Below are 17,589 nucleotides of genomic sequence, written 5' to 3'. Positions count from 1 at the left end.
CAGAACACCTCTGGATTCAATATCCACTTAAGTACATTCAATCAATCAACAAATTTTAAATATTTGCTCTTTGACAAGGCTATTAGAGCCAGGTAAAATGGCACATACCTATAGCCCCAGCGACTTGGGGAGCTAAGGCAGAAGGATGGCAAGTTTGAGGCAGGCAGGACAACTTAGGGAGACTCTTTATAAAAAATAAAAATAAATTTAAAAAAGCTGAGGATGTAGTTCAGTACTAAAGCATGTGCCCCTGGGTTGGTTTGATTCAACCCCTTGTACCACAGAAAAAAAACTACAGTTTTATTTTATAGTGCTTCTATTTCATTCCTCCTGCCTCCCTTCTAAAAATTAACCCCCAGTAAAGGCAAAAAATGATAGGTTATATTAGTTTCTTGCCAAGAGTTCCTTCTAATAGGGAATAATAGGTTCTGATGCAGCAAAATAGACTACTGTCATTATCAGAATTCTCTTCTATTAAGCAAAAAAAAAAAAAAAACTGGAACAAGCAAAGGATGTTTAGAAGTCACTTTTAGGTACACAAAGTCTTCTTTATTTTCCAACCATCTCTTAAAATAAAAAAAGTACTAGATCCATGTTCAGAGTTTACAATATTTTATATTTTACCATCAAAGAAAATCTCAATGAATAAATCCATACCCCTAATACAGCCTGAATAAGTGGCGTTGCTTTGTTTTCCTCTGAGTTAGCCCAGTTCACATCTGCACCGTGAGCCAAAGCCTCGGCCATTTTAGGAAGGTTTTTTTCATATGAAGCCCTATAAAGCTGAAGTCCTGGATTAAAATGTTTAGAGTCAAGAAACACAGAAGAATCTTGCCTTTCTCCTTCTGAAAAGCAAACACAAATACATTAATAAAAATACTCTCTTGGCAAGAAAAGTATGAGTTGCTTAACAGATACAGTGTCAGTTTTGCAAAATTAAAAAAACAAAGAATTCAGTGGGTAAACAGTGGTAACAGCAGCACAAAAAAGTGAATATACACTAAATACCACTAAAGAATACATTTAATCATGGATAAAATGGTAATTTTATGTTATATGTATTTAACCACAGTTTTTAAAATACAAACTCTGAGTTTACCACAATGTGAAAGTTATGACAAAAGAAACCATTAATCTAGCATAATGAGCTTATGAGAAATTCTCACACAGGTATCTTATTTCCTACAGACTAATCACTCCCAAAACATTCAACCATCTCTTATAAAGAAATCAACCGGTAACTAGGCCTTTGTGGTCTTGCTGTTAACACTGATCATATTCCTACAAACCTGTACTTAAACAGCAACAAGAATCCCTAAAGAATTTGAATACTAGACCAAACCTTGCTTCATTCCTAGATGATCCAATATCATCACAATTTGCACTATTAGAAGTTCAAATAATGTGAAGAATGCCTGCTCCTCAGAGAATTCTACAAGACTAAACTCATTGAAATCATGAGAGAATACAAGCATAAAACACTAGGCAGAGAAAAGCCCCAATGAAGGAGTTGCTTGCTGATCTCTATTAATAAGAAAAGATAACCACGGGGGAAGATAAAGAATAATAAGACATACAGTGCAAGTGGATTAAAAACTATCCTTGGGGCTGGGCGTGGTGCCACATTCTTGTAACCCCAGCATTCAGGAGGCTGAGACTGGAGGATTGCGGTTCCTGGACAGCCTCAGCTCCTTAGCAAGGCCCTATGCAACTCAGTGAGACCCTATTTAAAAAATAAAAAGACTAAAAACTAGGACTGGGGGTGTAGCTCAGAGGTAAAGGGCCTGGATCCATCCCCAGTACTGGTTCGGGGGGGGGGGGGGTTTCCTTGGCTAATGAGTCTTGGAAGAATGTACAAGTAGGAGAGAACGCAAAATATGAAGAGGAGAAGTAGCTGCTTAGCTGCTTTCTCATTTAATATTATTACGCCTCCCTTAGTTTCCTCTAAAAGACTAAGAACTTCATTTAGAAACTATTAATCAATACTGGATAAATTACTACATAAAAACTACACCAATTAACGCGAAATGTCATCAAAACTCACCAGGCTCATATAAACTATTGGCTGACACTGTGGAGGGTAAAGATTCTCTTCCATCATCAGAGCTTTGCTGAATCCCACTGTCATTACTTTTGACTGTTAAAGAAAAATCAGCTAGTGATTAAAGTTCACGCCATTTAGAAAGCAATTTCCCACAACCAACAAGGTTTTAAAATGAGCTTTTACATGTCAACAAAGACTCAGCCACCACCAGTAGAATAAATTTAATGAAATTTTGATCCTTTTGAACACTTAGCTTATTATGATATAAATCAATCACCAAGCCTGAAACTTATTTTCTCAGTTGTAATGTATCTCATTACCCCATTAAATGTGAGGGGTAGTAAAGAGCTAAATTTATCATATGACTGTAAGTAATGTGTAATTCTGAGACGATGGGTAACATCCAGAGAAATGGCCACACCGCACAACGATCACTGGCACAGACTCGGAACGCTCCACAAGAGTAGTACTTACTACTACGCAGTTTTGAAGAAGTATCAAAGTAGGAGAAGAGTGAGTCTAGCTCATCAGGACAGAACAGAGACTCCCGCCTGGCCTCGTCGCTATTTACAGCAACCACTGGGGACATGCAAGTTAGCAAAGCACAAAGCAGGCCATAAGAAGGGAAGAGGGCAGGAAAAAAAAAAAACGTTACTGGGAAAAATTGAGGCGGAAAATATAGGAAGGAAATCAGGTAGTTAATCAGATACTTAGGGCTTTGGGCACAATAGATTTTAATTCCCATTTCCCCTTGCATTTTAAGCAGTTTTATTCCTTAGAATATACACATTACCTAGAAATGTGAATGATCATGGTACTATTTAAATTTAACTGTTTTAAAGATGTAGAAATCCAATTTTCCCTTAGAATATGCAAAAGGAAACAGGCTTTTTAGCATTCAAAATATCTAAAATGGGCACTAATTCAGAGATTAAGAAGGGCAGTTTCGGCTCTAAATACATTTACATTCACAAGAAGCTGTGATACCTGAACTCTGGGCAGATGCCCTGACCTGGTCACCAGGCCTCTTTTCTTCACAACCTTTGGAGACAATCTTTTTTTCTTGCTCAGGAGGTGATGATAATAGAGAGTATTTATCCACAAATTTCCTCTCCACATATTTTGCTCTGATATATGCCTCTTTCTCCTGTCTAGTACACATAAAAAGAAATGATTAATCATTAGCTTGGCTAATACTGAAAAGATACCATTGTATATTAAATATCTTTTTTTTTTTTTTTTTGCAGTACTAGAGATGGAACCCAGGGGCATTCTACCTCCAAGCCACACCCCAGCCCTATTTTTTATTCTTTATTTTGAAATAGGGTCTCATTAAGTTACAGAGGGCCTCACTAAGTAGCTAAGGCTGTCCACAAACAGGGATTAAATATTTTCTAACAAAATCTCTTAATGCAAAACTGAACCTGTAACATTACGCATGTTCTTATTACAAATATTAAATGAGCTGGTTTCATAGTCAAATAAAATGCAAATAATAACCTAACTGAAAAATCACAAGTCTCAACATGGCAGTCTCTCATTCTCTCAAGTTCTGTGCCCATTCATTTCTACACATACTACCCTCAAGCTTTGTAACAGTATAAAAAAAGTTACCAGGAAAACTATAAAAAATTTGCCGGGCGTGGTGGCGCACGCTTGTAATCCCCGCGCTTGGGAGGCGGAGACAGGAGGATCGCGCAGGTTCGAAGCCAGCCATGCTGGCGTAAGAGACCCTGTTTCAAAAATATAAAATAGGTCTGGGAGTGTAGCCCGGAGGAAGAAGGGCTTCCAGGAACCCCAGTACCACCAAAAAAAAAAAAAATATATATATATATATATAGACAGATAGATATAGATATTAATTTTAATTTCATTTTTACTAAAAAAGATAGTGTCACATACTAAACTGATGGCCATAATTTTCATAAAATAGCCATGTTAAAACAATACAGCAACAGAGTGTAGTGGTACATCCCTGTTATCCCAGGACGAAGGAGGCTGAAATAGAAGAATGGCAAGTTTGAGCCCAGCCTGGGCAAATTAACAAGACCCTGTCTCAAAAATTTAAAAAGGCTGGGAATATGGGAGTGTAGCTTGGTTATGATACAGCACCCCTAGGTTCAATCTCCAATACCAAGAAGAAAAAAAAAAAGCCATGCTAATTTATAGATGAAAAAAGTCATCACATTTTAAACTTTTGACTTACGTTACGTTCATAAAATACTAAGCCTGCTCCATGGTTTTTCTTATATCCTTTTTAAATCTTTTTTTTTTTTTGGTGGTACTAGGGGTGGAACCCAGAAGCTTTCTACCTCCAGGCTACACTCCCAGACCTATTTTACATTTTATTTGGAAACAGGGTCTCACTAAGTTGCTGAGAGCCTCATTAAGTAGCTGAGGCTGGCTTCGAACCTCCGTGATCCTCCTGTCTCAGCCTCCCAAGCGCAGGGATTACAAGCGTGCGCCACCACGCCCGGCTCTTTTTAAATCTTTTGATCTTTGGCTGAAATAGGACATTTCAAGACTAAACTAAGTCATATTTTAGCAAACACTAAAATTCTGATTTAAATGATATAGGCTTAGAGAGCTAAAATTCTATAACATAGAACTGTGACAAAATGAAATTTTGATACTAAAAATAACAAATGAGGACTAAAAACAGCATTAATAACAAAAATTATATGCCTTGAAAGCAATGAATCCTAACTGCTTCCTCTAGTAAGCCTCCTTGCCTAGAAGCAGAAGTGGAATTTCAGAACAGCAAGTAAGCCCTCTCCTCCACCACAGCTACCTTCTTTATCTTTGATTTCTTCACTGTTATATATGAATGAAGTATGTGATTAACAAATATTTGCTAAACTAAGTCAAACAATGTAGAGCTATTCACAGTAGGTAAAATAAACTTGATCCTTGGAGAAAATAATGAACAGATTCTTTTTATTGCCTACCATGAACAGAACTTTGGAATATATTAACGGCTAAGAGCTTTTACAATCCTACACAGAGATTTAATTTTTAGGAGTTCTTCTAATCTAAAGACTATGATTGACTATCTGCTTTTTAGTCAAATATAATTACCTAATTAATATGATCAAGACAGAGATGGCCACATTTAATAGAAGCAGCAATTATTACTTCAAAACACTCATATTGATGTTATATATTATTTATGGTGAGGTAAAGTCATAGTTATATTCCTGATTATGAAAAAGAAAGGGCAGCACATTAAGACAACTGAAATAGTAGAGTACCTTTGTCCTGGTTGTGGTTTCTTTATTCCCATTTTTTCCACTTTTGCTTCATAAACACGATTTATAACATCATTCCCCAATTCACACATAAGCTGTTCATCAGGGGAAACAGAAAAGCAAGCTATAAATTAAAAGTCCTAAAAATTAGCAAACATTTAGAAGTCCTTAAAGAAATTTTGCATTCTACAAAGAAGTTTAAAGTTAAAATAAAAATGAGATAAGGACTGAGAGTAATATTCTCATTTTGCAATTCTTCATCAAAATACCTTTCCTAAAACATTACTACTCCTATACCAAATACTATCTACCTATCTAACTAACCATATACGTATACAGACACACAAGCACAAAATCACATCTACTTATCTACATATCACAACTGTTTTATCTATATGACCATAGCAGAGAAAGAGGTATGATAATAAAACATTATCTATAGAGTTTGTTACATTTAGTACTATGCGGGTTTAGGACAATAAGTTAAAAATATCTATTTTTTTTCAGTTTCTCGTTTCCACTTCCTAGAAATATGCAAATTCATCAAACACAGTTTGCTGAAATTATTTCTGGAATTTTCCTTCTCTTTGAGTTCTTTTTCCAAATAACTACTACTTTATTGTTATACATTATAATATGTTTTAGATTTTCATTTCTATCTGTCCATTCCCCACCTTTTTTTTGTGTGTGTGTGGTACTGGGGATGGAGCCCAGGGGCATTCCATCTCTAAGCTACACCCCTGGCTCCTATTCTTTTTTTATTCTTTATTTGGAAACAATGTCTCACTGAATTACAAGAGCTTCACTAAGTAGCTGAGGCTGTCCTTGAACCGCAATCCTCCTGTCTCAGCCTCCCAAATGCTGGGATTATAAACTTGTGCCACCATACCCGGCTTTCCATTCCCCACTTTAATTCAGTCTGACCATTCTGTACCTCACTAATAAATTATATCTCTAGTCACTAGGTAAATTATATTGTGATATTGAAATTTTTCATAATTTTGTAATTATATTTATAATTATTTTAATTATATTTATAGTTATTTATAATTATTTATAAGTAATCAAAATTAATTATATTATGCCCAATTCTGCGCTTCACTATTAGACTAAACGTGTTTGCTATACCAAGGGCACCCAAATATTTTCTCTGAAAAATCCTACCTGGGTAAAAGATACCCAGATAAATGGATAGACATTAGGATGATACAGCTAGCAACTTCAGAGAATAGAGTTAAGATGCTGAGACATGTGAGTTGGTGGAAGACAGAAAATGCCTGTGATGAGACAGGAAGAAGGTAAAAATGCAACCTGAAACCAAGAACAGCAGCAGTCTAAGAAGGGGACTCTCCACAAATGGGCACTAGGCAGGAAAAAACGGTTTCCCTTTCTCTCCTTTTCCTTAGCCATGAGCCCTGTTAGAATCTCATTACTTCTCTGACATACCTCTTCTGTCATGTATCCTGTCCTTGCTTCTATTGCTTCTCCTTTCTCTCTCCCACAATCCCACAGCCCAGCTACCTCTTATAAAATTTAAATGAGCTATTTCTGCCTGGCATGCTGGTACATGCTTGTAATCCCAGTATTTGAGAGGCTGAGACAGGAGGATCCAGGTTCTGGCCAGCCTCAGTTACTTAGGCCATCCCCAAATTGGTGAAGCCCTGTTTCAAAATAAAGAATAAAAAATCGAGCAGAGGTGTAACTAAGAGGAGAATGCCCCTGGGTTCAATCCCCAGGACCATCAAAAATAAATAAATAAATAAATAAATAAATAAGCAAGCTATTTCCTTCTTTGAGCAATTATGACTTCCAGTTTTTTGTTTTCTGCTTTTTAGGATGATTTTCAGTACTGAGGATAAACCCAGGGCCTTGCACATCCCAGGCAAGTACTCCACCACTACATGTGATAGTTGATTTTATTATAGGACTAAAGAATGGGAAAGAATATATTACTGACCTAAAGTACATTTTTCATTCTTAAAGATACTAATTATTATATATTGGCTTTAATAAAACATGTGCTAGTACTATAAGATTAATAAATATATCTGGATGAAAATTAGTAGCATAGAAATCAATCCTATTTAGAAAAATTTAATATAGGGCAAAGAAGAAATAGAAAAATGATGGAAAAGAAATAACTATTCAATAACTAATGTTAGAAAAGTTGGTTAAGAATTTGGAAAAATTTTAAGAGGGAAGCATTTTATACTATCCACCAAATAAACTCCCATATACACTATGATTAAAATATATGCAGTATTCTTACAAAAATGAGTTAATTTCACCAAAAATAAAATTCTGTTAAGAAAAATAATTATAGGAATTATTATTTATTTTCCAAAATTTTAGATCTGTAAGCTATTGTTCTATCACTTTCCTTAAACCGTAAGGGATATTACATAAGGACAGACTAAAAGTCTGGAAAGATATGTGGTAAAATATCAAAATATTTAACTTTGAGTTGTTTTTGTTTGTGGTTCTTCTTCTGAGGATTGAACCCAGGAGTGCTCTACCACTGAGCTATATTCTAAGCCTTTTTTTTTTTTCTGAGACAGGTTCTCACTAAGTCACTGCATCAGGCCTCTGTATTCATAATTCCATTATTTAAAATTTGCACTAAGATATCAAGTGCTCATATCTATCATCTAAAAATCTTTACTTATATTTGCATTCTTTTGTGTGTGTGTGTGTGTGTGTGGGTCTGGGAATGAAACCCAAGGGCATTTGACCTCCAAGCTACACCCCTGCCCTATTTTTTATTCTTTATTTTGAAACCGGGTCTCACTAAGTTGCAGAGGGCCTAAGTAGTAGCTGAGGCTGTCCGCGAACCGCGATTCTCCAGTCTCAGCCTCCCAAATGCTGGGATTACAAGCGTGCGCCACCACGCCCGGCTTATATTTGCATTCTTAACACCCTCGTGAGTTTAAGCTTCTTAACAGTATGGTAGCCATCTTTTACTAGTTTTCCATCTCTCCACTATAGATAGCACAATGTTGCAAATTATTCACAACATCTGAAGTAATTGAAAAAAGAAGCCAACAATCAGACAAAGTTTCATTTATTTATTTATTTATTTATTTATTTATTTGAAGTACTGGGATTGAACCTAGGGCCATTCTACCTCCAAGCTACACCCTAGACCTATTTTTTATTCTTTATTTTGAATCAGTGTCTAAGTTGCAAAGGGCCTCACTAAGTAGCTGAGGCTGGCCGAGAACCTGTGATCCTCCTGTCTCAGCCTCCCAAGTACTAGGATTACCAGCATGCACCACCATCCCTGGCTTTTAAGTTTTAACCACAGTTGCAACAGCTGGCATTGCCCGGGATGTACTGGACCCACTGCAGCGCACTTTCTCCTTTCAATAATTTCTCCTTAAATTTGCATATAGTACATTAAAATATTTTGTTTAAAAGTTTCACTAATATTTTAATACATCAGATAGACATGTTTCAGTTTTCTAAATTGAATCCACTGAATTTTTATCTGCACACAAAGTTGATATGGAAATTAGATTTCTGCCTCCTATCCCCCAATTTTCTTTTGAATTAATAAAAATTCATAGACTTTATCTAAATAGGAGTCAATTTATCACACTTATTTAGATACTTACAGAATTCACAAAGCAAAATTCTAAGTTACATAACTGATATATTTAACAATTTATCTATAGATGAATACATTAAAAACACAACTTTTTGCCGGGCATGGTGGCGCACGCTTGTAATCCCCGCTCTTGGGAGACAGGAGGATCACGCAGGTTCCAAGCCAGCCTCACTGGCTTCAGAGACCCTGTTTCCAAATAAAAAGTATAAAATAGGTCTGGAAATGTAGCCCGGAGGTAGAAGGGCTTCCAGGAACCCCAGTAACACCAAAAAAAAACAAAACAAACAAACACAACTTTCAGACTGAAATAAAAGTAGAGTATAATCCAGTCTTTAACCTATTTTCTACAACATGGTAAACTAGACAGCGGAAAATAAAGCAGTATAATATTAACTACTAGAAATTTTGTAAATATCAGAGGCCTAGTAGTGGTTTAAAATTACTTAGGACAGTTTCATATATATAAATTCTTAGACACAGAAACAAAGAATATCTTGGTTTGATGACTCCTACTATAACAAATAAAAACAATTCATGGCAGGATTTACTATAGCAATATATCTATTTAATTTAATAAGATTTAATTATAAAAGATTAAAATCATGGCACAGAATCTGAAATTTTTTAACCACAAAAATGTGTCAGAACACTGATTTTCTTAAAGAGTGAAATGACTTAGAGTTGAGAGTGTTATATAAACTTAAGAATTTCAAAAATCTATTATAAAAACACCAGGTTTACCAAAACAGCCTCAGATGTATTATAACACAATTGTAGTGCGTTGTTAGTGCAAATAAATCATAAATCTGCAAACCAAGATTATAAAACCTTCTCTTTTATGTGAAAATATAAAATTTTTTCATGAAAATATTTACCTTTAAAAGTTCAGGCTCCCAGGTGTCTAAAGTTAAAGATCGTACTTTTGAAAAGTGAACCCCAAGACTCCTGCATGGAAAAAAAAAAGGCTGATTTATTTATTGATTGAGTATAAAGCTATTAATTCTCTACTTGCATATATTGTGCAAATTCTTTTTCTCTTTGGAAATGGCATATAAACTAATATAGCCCTCAAAACACATACAAATAGGGACAGATATTCTCTGACTATAAATGGGAAGATAAAGTCCTCAAAAGCAAATTACAAACCATAATTATACAATGTATAAAAGGTACAAAAATACTAACAGTAGTTCAATTAGGAAAATAGGAAAGCTCCTCTAACAAACAGAACACACTAATTTGCAATATATGTTTATCTAAAAGTCTCCCATCTGGGCAGGCCTACCCACCGGTGAATCCCAGAGCACTCTATGCACAAGGTGATGCCCAAGTTGATGCTGGCCCATCGCGGATCAGCCAGACCACAGTCACAACAGCTGGCATTGCCCGGGATGCATTGGACCCGCTGCAGCGCACTTTCTCCTTTTAATAATTTCTCCTTTGACTCATTTCCAGAATCTAAGCTTCCTGTTGAAGGAGATGATTTCTTATCCAGCTTCTAAAAGAATAGGAATTATTTGTTCCTTTTTAATTAAACAACATTATTGCTTTAGACTACATTTTTAAGGTATTAAATTAATTGAAAAAAGCTATTTTAATCACTGCAGTCAATAACTTGTAAATATATGGTCTTAAATAGTTTATAATTATGATTATAATAAAAAACAAAAAGCCTAAAATTTCAAGGACTATTATGTAAACCAGGCTGATAAGCAGAAAGTTAATTTGACAAGTACACAATAAAGTTTATACCAATAATTAAGATATTTAATAAGCACTTGTCTACAAAAATCAACAACAACCAAATACAAAGATGTGGTTGATAGATTCTAAGCAATTAAAGATAACAATATATAGAAAGTCTTCTGGTTTAAAAACATTCCAAACTTAAAAAACCAGTATTTTAGTACAGAATGATTACAATGTAATCTCTTTTTTTGTGTGTGTGTGGGTCTGGGGATGGAACCCAGAGGCATTCGACCTACGAGCTACACCCTCTGCCCAATTTTTTATTCTTTATTTTGAAACAGGGTCTCACTGAGTTGCAGAGGGCCTAAGTAGCTGAGGCTGTCCGCGAACCGCGATCCTCCTGTCTCAGCCTCCCAAATGCTGGGATTACAACAGTGCACCACCACGCCCAGCTCATAATCTGACTCTTGCTTTGTCCTTCCTGAAACTCAATTCCATGTCAGTGAGGTAGGGCCAAGCAAGGTAAGTGAATGGACCAGTATTAAACAAATGATTGACTGCATGAGGAATGTTATCTACTTGAGAGCACAACCCTGTGCAGGCTAGGCCTCAAGCAGGGGAAAAAGCATGTCTGCATAGGGAGGCAGTCCAGAAAGGGAAGTAGGAGCCTGAGGAGGGAAAGGAGGGCATCTAAGAAGTGCGCCTAGTATGAGGTGTCAGGGGGGACTGAGTGGGTAAGAGGGCACCAGCGCAGGGCTGGCAGGACAAGGTCAGGGCCAATGGCAGCAGAGACACAATATTGGTACCATTTATATAATGTTCCTGCCAAAGAATCATAACCTCTTGTAAACATCATAAATAAATAAAATTGAGGCATATTCTACAAGATAGTTTTTTTCACAAATGGGAGAGTGTCAATCATAAACAGATAACTAGGAGTAAAAATAATGAGAACTAAATTTCTCACAGAAAAGAAAGGCATTATTTAAATAGAAAATGAAAAAACTAAGGCCAGGCATGGTGGCACATGCTTGTAATCCCAGCATTTGGGAGGCTGAAACAGGAGAATCGTGGTTCACGGACAGCCTCAGCTACTATTTAATAAGGCCCTTTGCAACTCACTGAAACCCTGTTTCAAAAATAAAGAATAAAAAATGAGGCTGGGGGTGTATCTCAGAGGTAGTATGCCCTTGGTTATATCCCCAGTACTGCAAAAAAAAAGGAAAAAATCTAGAATAAATCTTATTATAATAAATTAGAATTAGATATACCAGTTAGCATTCTAATAGTTTTCAATATAAAGAAACATACACACACACACACACACACACACACACACACACACACACACACACACATATTATGAACTTTATCTTGGTTTCTAAATATCATTCACCAGCAAAAGAAATTATAGCTCTCTGGAGAAAATGGTCAATTTCGTGCCTAATACAGATAAAGCAAAAGAAGATGAGCCTGAAACATCTTATGCTAAGAAATAAAGAACTCAAAGAAAACCAATAAGGACAAATTAAAAGAATAAAGAGAACTCCACTAGCCAAACCTGGATCAACTTCAGGAACAAAAATTAATAAGGACAGTATTGGATTATAACCCATTATTTAAAAAAGGAGTCCATACTAACCTAACTAAATTTTGTCATAAAGTTGAATCAGCCAGGTTTAGTGGTGCATGCTTATAATCCCAGTACTTGGGAGGCTGAGACAGGATTGCAGGTTCAAGGCCAGCCTCAGTTACTTAGTGAGGCCCTCTGCAACTTCATGAGACCCTGTTTCAAAATAAAATGTAAAAAGCCGGGCGTGGTGGCGCACGCTTGTAATCCCCGCACTTGGGAGGCTGAGACAGGAGGATCACACAGGTTCAAAGCCAGCCTCAGCTACTTAGTGAGGCTCTCAGTAACTTAGTGAGACCCTGTTTCCAAAAATAGGTCTGGGAGTATAGCCTGGAGGTAGAAAGCCTCTGGGTTCCACCCTCAGTACCACAAAAACAAAACAAAAAACAAACAAAATAAAATGTAAAATAGGGCTGGGGGTATAGCTCAGAGGTAGAACACCCCTGGGTTCCATCCCTAGTACCACAGAGGAAAAAAAAAAGTTGGAAGAAAAACAAAATGTTTATATAATATTAAAGTACTCCCCCACAAAATACTTATTGCCTACAAAGGCTAAAAACTGTACTTAAAGAAATCTAGCAAGAATGTACCTTAACCAATTACTCAAAGTTCATATTACCAGTAATAGGACAAATAAATATCATTGCCATTTACAATAGAACACAGTTTCGTTTATATAATGCTTCTTCCAAAAATTTATAACTTCCTGATTAAACATAAGGAAAATCAAAATTGAATTATATTCTCAGAATTAACTAGTCTTTAATTTTCAACATTTTCAAGATCAAGAAGATCAGGTTGGGCTGGGGATGTAATTCAGTGGTAGAGCACTCATCTAGCATGTGCAAGGGCCTGGATTCAGTCCCCAGTAGCACACACACACACAAAAAAGATTAAAGTTAACAATGAGGAACTATTCCTGAAGGAGAATAAAGAGACATGATAACCGATGCTACCTGTGTTTCTGGAGTAGTTTTGTTTTTGTTTTTTGTTTTTGCTATAAAAAAAACATTATTGGGACAATTATAGTCATAAAATGTTGCAACTAAAATTTAAAACTTTGGACAATATGCCACTTAGTATTGACAACACCTCTACTAACCTCAGATTCATCACCTTTCTCTCTATAAGCAGTTGCAATACTGGTCTGAACAGCCTTAATCCATGCCTGGCGCAGCTTTTCAGAATCTGCCTGGAGCATACAACTTCTAAAAAGAAATAACATATTGTTTTCTAAGATATCAAATTAACCCAAAAAGACAACAAAAGAAAAAAATGGAAATCCATAGGCATTACTTTTGTCCACTTTTCTATTTAATAATTTTCTAGCAAAAAAAAAAAAATTCTATTGAAAGAAGTTTTATAAGCTGGGCATGGTGGCAGACACTTGAAATCCCAGCATTTGAGAGGCTGTAGACAGGAGGATCATGGTTCTCGGACAGCCTCAGCTACTTAGTGAGGCCCTTTGCAACTTAGTGAGACCCTGTCCCTGTCTGTCTGTCTGTCTGTCTCTCTTTTTGGCGATACTGGGGATAGAACCAAGGGGCATTCTACTTCTGAGCGACACCCCCAACCCTATTTTTTATTCTTTATTTTGAAACAGGGTCTCACTGAGTTGCAAAGGGCCTCACTAAGTAGCTGAGGCTGGCTTCAAACCTGCGCAATCCTCTTGCCTTAGCCTCCCAAATGCTGGTATTATAAGCATGCGCCACCATAACCGGCTTCAACCCTGTTTCTAAATAAAGAATAAAAAATAGGGCTGAGAGTGTCGCTCGGAGGTAGAATGCCCCTGGGTTCCATCCCCAGTAACACAAAAAAGAAAATAAAAAGGTTTATTTTAGTTGTCTTTAGGACAAAGTATGTTCACAAAGACATCAAGGTTCTAATGAAACAAATTATTTCTTAAAAATAAATCATACATTCCTGTACATTAAATATAAATGGACTCCTAAATTTATCATATGAACATAACAACCATCTTTAATTGGTACAAATATAAAATAATAGTCATCAAAACAATTCATGTGAAGAATGATTTCAATTCACTATTATAATAGCAAAAAAATCTTTTATATGGGCACATAAATAATCTTTGTAAATTTTAAAGAATATGATGGATGGGAAGAAGTTACTTAATATCTGGTTATAATATTTGTAATCATTAATTGTTAATTTTTTTGTGTGGTACTTGGGATGGAACCCAGGGGCATTCTACCTCTTAGCTACACCCCAGCCCTATTTTTTATTCTTTATTTTGAAACAGGGTCTCACTAAGTTGCAGAGGTCCTCACTAAGTAGCCAAGGCTATCCTTGAACTGGGATCCTCCTATGTCAGCTTTCCAAATGCTGGGATTACAAGCATATGCCACCACCACACTGGGCTTGAAATTTATTTTTAAAATAGCTTTTCCTCTTCAGTATGGAAAACTGTCAATCACAAAATTCTCTATTGTGGATAAGTTCTATTGAAACATAAAAACAATTCTCAAATCCTTAAGACCTACTTACTTTGTTGGAGAGACCACCTCAAAGCAGAATCGTCTTTCTATGTCTTCACAATGCTTCACTGTACATAGCCGCAGGTCTTCAACTACTACAGTGGGGTTATCCTACAATAAGGAAACAAAATGTCCATACTTATTCACTTAGATTTTAAATACTACTACAAATAATAACACACTTTCAAAATTTTTAGACTTGAAATAAATGTTCTAATATTAAATATTTCTATTTACCTTATTTTAGATAAGATGGGGTTACTGACAGAGATACAATCAGTGTAGGTAATTCTGTCCTGTTAATAATTTTATATGCCTCACAAAATTATATACAGTTAAGCAGTATATATAAAGAGCTTAGTCCAATGCTTGGCACGTAGTAAATGGTAAGCAGATGGGTGTGGTGGCACACGCTTGTAATCCCAGTACTTGGGAGGCTGAGACAGGAGGATCATGGGTTCATGGCAAGCCTTGGCTACTTAGGTCCCCTGCAACTCAGTGACAACCTGTTTCAAAATAAAGAATAAAAGCCAGGTGTGGTGGCGAAAGCTTGTAATCCCAGTACTTGGGAGGCTGAGACAGGAGGATTGAAGGTTTGTGGCTGGCCTAGGCTACTTAGTGAGGCCTGTTTCAAAATAAAGAATAAAAAATAGGGTTGGGGGTGTTGATTGGAGGTAGAATGCCTCTGGTGCAATCCCCAGTGCCCCCCATACACACACACACACAAAATGTTAGCTCCCTATTTATTTTATACCTTTTTTGTGGCATTTTTTTCTTTATTTTGAAACAGGGCCTCACCAAGTTGCAGAGAGCCTTGCTAAGCAGCTGAGGCTAGCCAGGAACCACAATCTTCCTGTCTCTGCATCCCAAGGGCTGGGATTACAAGTGTGCACACCACGCCTGGGATTTTCTACCATTTTTATTCATATTCATTACTCCCCTAATCTACACTCACATATAATAAAAGCTACTTTTCCTCCAAAAGGCAATTCTTTAATGAATCATAAAATTTCAGGGGAAATTTATAAATCCTTCTTAAAATACCTAAGAAAATGAGAAATATTTATTTATTGCCTAGTCCTTAATTTTAAAAAACTCAAAATCAAGTTTATTAGAGTAGAAAAACCATGAACTAATTAGCTAAAGAATTTACAAGAAACAAAACTGCTACTATAGAACCTAGCAAGTAGCCAGGCGTGGTGGCACACGCTTGTAATTTCAGTACTTGAGAGGCTAAGACAGGAGAATTGCACAGGTTCAAAGCCAGCCTCAGCTACTTAGTGAGGCTCTCAAGAGTAAAGTGGATACTTAAAATTTACAGTTCACTGAATATCATTTATAAGGACCAACTAAGGAGAAAGTTATCAATTAACAAATGATTCTTTTTCCCATTTCAGTATTCTCAAGTCACAAGTAACCCCAGTACACCTTGCAAATTAATAAAAATCCCTTACCCTTAAAATAGGCTTGCGGAAAGCAAACATATAAATATAATATTAAGAGACCTGGGATATGTGAGAGTACTGAGATGCAGGCTCCTGCTTGAAGGGTTAATGAAGCAACTCTGGCTCCTGAGAAGCAGCTTGGAATGCCAGGCTGGGAGGCAAGCATACTTCCTCTAATTAGTGAGCTATGAGTCTTGCCAAGTTGCCTTCAAGGTCAGAAGCAGCTCAGGCCCTCTCGCTGAAGGTCCTTCCCAGCATAGACATCTCTCAAAAAACTTATTGGTATGATAAACAGCTTGAAAAGTTATGAGCAGTCACAGGAGTTCTTTGCTACTAATTGTAAAACAAAAAGTTGCTTTGAGACTCCTTTGGCTTTACTCACACACAGGTATTGTTGCTTTAAGATAACCTTGTAGCCGGGCGTGGTGGCACACGCTTGTAATCCCCGCACTTGGGAGGCGGAGACAGGAGGATCAGGTTCGGAGCCAGCCGAGCGCGCTGGTTTAGGAGACCCTGTTTCCAAATAAAAATGTAAAAATAGGTCTGGGAGTGTAGCCCGGAGGGAGAAGGGCTTCCAGAAACCCCAGTACCACCAAAAAAAAAAAAAAAAAAAAAAAAAAGATAACCACCTTGTAATGTCTAAAATAGTTAACTCATCTATGGATCCCATGGAAGCTTTCTCTATAAAAGTCTGATGGCTCTTTCAATAAAACATGCAGTGTACATGAAACCTGCATCCCCTGTGCCCCGTGAATCGGCTTTACCCTTAGGTCTCCAGTGCACTAGACACTGACACTGGGGTTTTTATTTAAATTACTTGGAGTCCACATTTCAATTAATATCATTTTTAGCCTATGTTAACACTATTGGCCTTTACATGATATTTTTTAAGAGACAGACTCTCCTTTGGCCTCAAAATAGTGCTATGGAATGATGCTATTCTTGTCACACAACTAAATAAAGAAACTATATAAGTAATCCTGAGACATAGAATAATCCATTTCAAAACTAGGAATTAAAAATTCAATGCCAGGCGTGGTGGTGCACGCTTGTAATCCCCAAGTTTGAGAGGTGGAGACAGGAGGATCACGCTGATTCGAAGCCATCCTTGCTGGCTTAAGAGACCCTGTTTCCAAATAAAAATATAAAATAGGTCTGAGAGTGAAGCCCGGAGGGTAGAAGGGTTTCCAAGAACCCCAGAACCACCAAAAAAAAACAACAAAAACAAAAAATTTAAATTTAAAAAATTTAAAAAATAAAAATTCAAGATTCAAAATCAAGCTATGTGTGGTATTTGGGAGGCTAAGACAGGAGCATTGCAGGTTCAAGGCCAGTCTCAGCAACTCAGACCCTGTTTCCAAATAAAAGATAAAAAGGGCTGGAGATATAGCTTGGAGGCCAAACATCCTGAGGTGCAATCCCTAAAAT

The 17,589-nt window shown here is 36.6% G+C and overlaps 1 protein-coding gene across 1 annotated transcript in view; it reads right to left on the bottom strand.

Moving 5' to 3' along the window:
• The window catches only part of ACAP2 (ArfGAP with coiled-coil, ankyrin repeat and PH domains 2), a gene marked incomplete at both ends in the record, with an annotated part of 138,713 nt that overhangs the window by 10,746 nt on the left and 110,378 nt on the right, over positions 1 to 17,589 (bottom strand). Inside the window, 9 exons of the mRNA XM_080696547.1 lie at positions 658 to 845; positions 2,045 to 2,137; positions 2,519 to 2,623; positions 3,032 to 3,195; positions 5,296 to 5,387; positions 9,775 to 9,844; positions 10,189 to 10,397; positions 13,321 to 13,426; positions 14,727 to 14,827. Coding sequence (XP_080552673.1) covers positions 658 to 845; positions 2,045 to 2,137; positions 2,519 to 2,623; positions 3,032 to 3,195; positions 5,296 to 5,387; positions 9,775 to 9,844; positions 10,189 to 10,397; positions 13,321 to 13,426; positions 14,727 to 14,827 — 1,128 coding nt within the window. The remainder of the gene's footprint in view (positions 1 to 657; positions 846 to 2,044; positions 2,138 to 2,518; positions 2,624 to 3,031; positions 3,196 to 5,295; positions 5,388 to 9,774; positions 9,845 to 10,188; positions 10,398 to 13,320; positions 13,427 to 14,726; positions 14,828 to 17,589) is intronic.

The sequence above is a fragment of the Muscardinus avellanarius genome (assembly GCF_963383645.1).
Source record: "Muscardinus avellanarius genome assembly, chromosome: 5".
NCBI lineage: Eukaryota > Metazoa > Chordata > Mammalia > Rodentia > Gliridae > Muscardinus > Muscardinus avellanarius.
This window is presented reverse-complemented; position numbering and strand designations above follow the sequence as displayed.